A 2,500-nucleotide genomic window follows, 5' to 3' on the forward strand; every position below is an offset into this window, starting at 1 on the left:
CACAGAATTAGCAATAGTGAAATGCTTTTCAGTTGTGAGAAATATTATGAGAATCTTAACAAGATGACAATAAGTCAGAAAATATTATACTATTGACCTTCATTGTGTTCTGAATGATAAGCATTTTATATTACTGATGTACTCTGAACATCCTGTAGAGCTAAGATACATTGATTACAGGGGAAGTTGAATGTCAAGAATATTTTGTTATCATGTATAAACAGAACTAGAATTTTGATAACTTGCTATTGATTTGCAACTCAGCGATTGTCAGGTGGACCCACCATTTTAGTGGTATTTATATTTTCTAAAATTTGTTAATTGATCTTATATAGTTGTCAGCATACTTTATACTGGATGCTAACAATAGTTTATGAATTTATTTTATTTGTTATCTATGTTCTTTAATTAGATGAACATATATCAGAATTACTAATTGATAATAGCACCTATTGTTGACAAGGAAGAGACATTGTATCGAAGAACATAAGAGAAGACTATGATTGCTAATATTCACCAAGATTATTTAAACATACATATGAGAGTATGAATATCCAATGAAAATACCATATAGAATTTATAGCCTAATGACATCATTGTTGGAATGATATAAAACACATTATGTTGTATATTCTTTCAAGTTTCAGGTCCAAGCACTGGTCCCCACCTTTTAAGTGCCATGGGGTCACTGACTAGTCCTGTACAGCACCAGGTTACACCACATATGGTTCCAGGTCACCCAGCAGCCCATGACATTCTTCATAATCCAGGTAATTAAACCGCATTGAATATTCAAAAAGGTGAATTATGTATTGGATGTAAATTGATGAATAGGTCCAAGAAACACTGATCATTAATTAATTTTGACATTATTTCTAATAGTTATCTTTGCTTGCTCTTCAAAGGAGGAGGGGTTGGGCAGAGTCGGGAAAGTGTGGAGGCAGCAATAGCAGATATCAAACAAGCCATAAGAAGAACTAAAAATATGACTCTCAAGTCCCATCCTCAAGAAAGGTCACCTATCAATGACAAAGGGCCAGTGTGGATACCTAGGTGAGTACAATTTATTTGTTTATTTGTTTATATATTATCATTTTTTTAGATTTTCATTTTTTTTTTTTTTTTGATAAATGCAAGTAAACATTTCCTCTTGGATTCTTTGAATGTTTTACTATGTTTTGAAATTCTGAAATTCCGAGTTGCTGTAGATACTAGCTTCTTTTTGCTGAAAGTTCCAGTCACATAATATAGGCTATTTGTTTAGATTATATGATGTAAAGCGATAAGGACTAGAGAGTTTAAAGGGAAATTGAATGGGAAAAAATTAAATAGAAAACACACCAACTCCCACACCCACATCACGCCCACACCTACACCCGTCCCCACACCTACACAGAGACACAGGGACAGGAATAGGGACAGGGACAGAGATACACAGAGACACAGAGACAGAGACAGAGACAGAGACAGAGACAGATATAGAGACAAAAACAGGAACAGACACGCTGACACACTGATGTGCTGACACGCTGACACACAGACACACTGACACACAGACAGAGACAGAGATACATAGACACAAAGATAGACACACAGAAATAGAGACAGAGACACAGACACAGACACAGACACACAGAGACAGAGACAGAGACAGAAACACAGACAGAGACAGAAACCAGCAGCAGAAACATAGAGACAGAAACACAGAGACAGAGACACAGAAACAGAAACACAGAAACAGAGACAGGGGCAGAGAGAGACAGAGAAACAGACAGACAGAGGCAGAGATAGAGATAGAGATAGAGACAGAGACAGAGACAGAGACAGATATAGAGACAAAAACAGAAATAGAGACAAACACGCTGACACATTGACGCGCTGACACGCTGATACACAGGCAGAGACACAGAGATACATAGACACAAAGACAGACACACAGACAGAGATACAGAGACACAAAGACAGACACACAGACAGAAATAGAGACAGAGACACAGACACACAGATACAGAGACAGAGGCAGAAACACAGACAAAGACAGAGAGAGAAACACAAACAGAGACAGAAACAGAGACAGAGGCAAAGACAGAGACAGACGGGGACGGGGACGGGGACGGGGACGGGGACGGGGACTGGGACTGGGACGGGGACGAGAATGGGGACGGGGATGGGGATGGGGACGGCGACGGGGACGGGGACGGGGACGGGGACGGGGACGGGGACGGGGACGGGACGAGGACGAGACAGACAGACAGACAGACAGACAGACACACACACACACACACACACACACACACACACACACACACACACACACACACACACACACACACACACACACACACACACACACACACACACACACACACACACACACACACACACACACACACACACACACGGAGACACACACAGACACACACAGACAGACACAGAGACGGAGACACGTAGAGAGGGGTAAGGAAAGCTGTGTAGATGATAAGTGAAATACATCCCTGCT

At 40.9% G+C, this 2,500-nt stretch overlaps 1 protein-coding gene across 26 annotated transcripts in view; it reads left to right on the forward strand.

The window, feature by feature from the left end:
* The window catches only part of LOC122265181 (uncharacterized), a 675,490-nt gene that overhangs the window by 236,739 nt on the left and 436,251 nt on the right, over positions 1-2,500 (forward strand). For 24 of the 26 annotated variants that reach the window (XM_086537033.1, XM_086537011.1, XM_086537035.1 and 21 more), the window contains 2 exons: positions 642-770; positions 906-1,053. In XM_086537033.1, the coding sequence (XP_086393159.1) occupies positions 642-770; positions 906-1,053 (277 nt within the window). The remainder of the gene's footprint in view (positions 1-641; positions 771-905; positions 1,054-2,500) is intronic. The other 2 variants (XM_086537018.1, XM_086537038.1) reach the window with 1 other exon arrangement.

The sequence above is a fragment of the Penaeus japonicus genome, unplaced genomic scaffold, assembly GCF_977035675.1.
Source record: "Penaeus japonicus unplaced genomic scaffold, GWHDUDI00000001_assembly GWHDUDI00000005, whole genome shotgun sequence".
Lineage (NCBI taxonomy): Eukaryota > Metazoa > Arthropoda > Malacostraca > Decapoda > Penaeidae > Penaeus > Penaeus japonicus.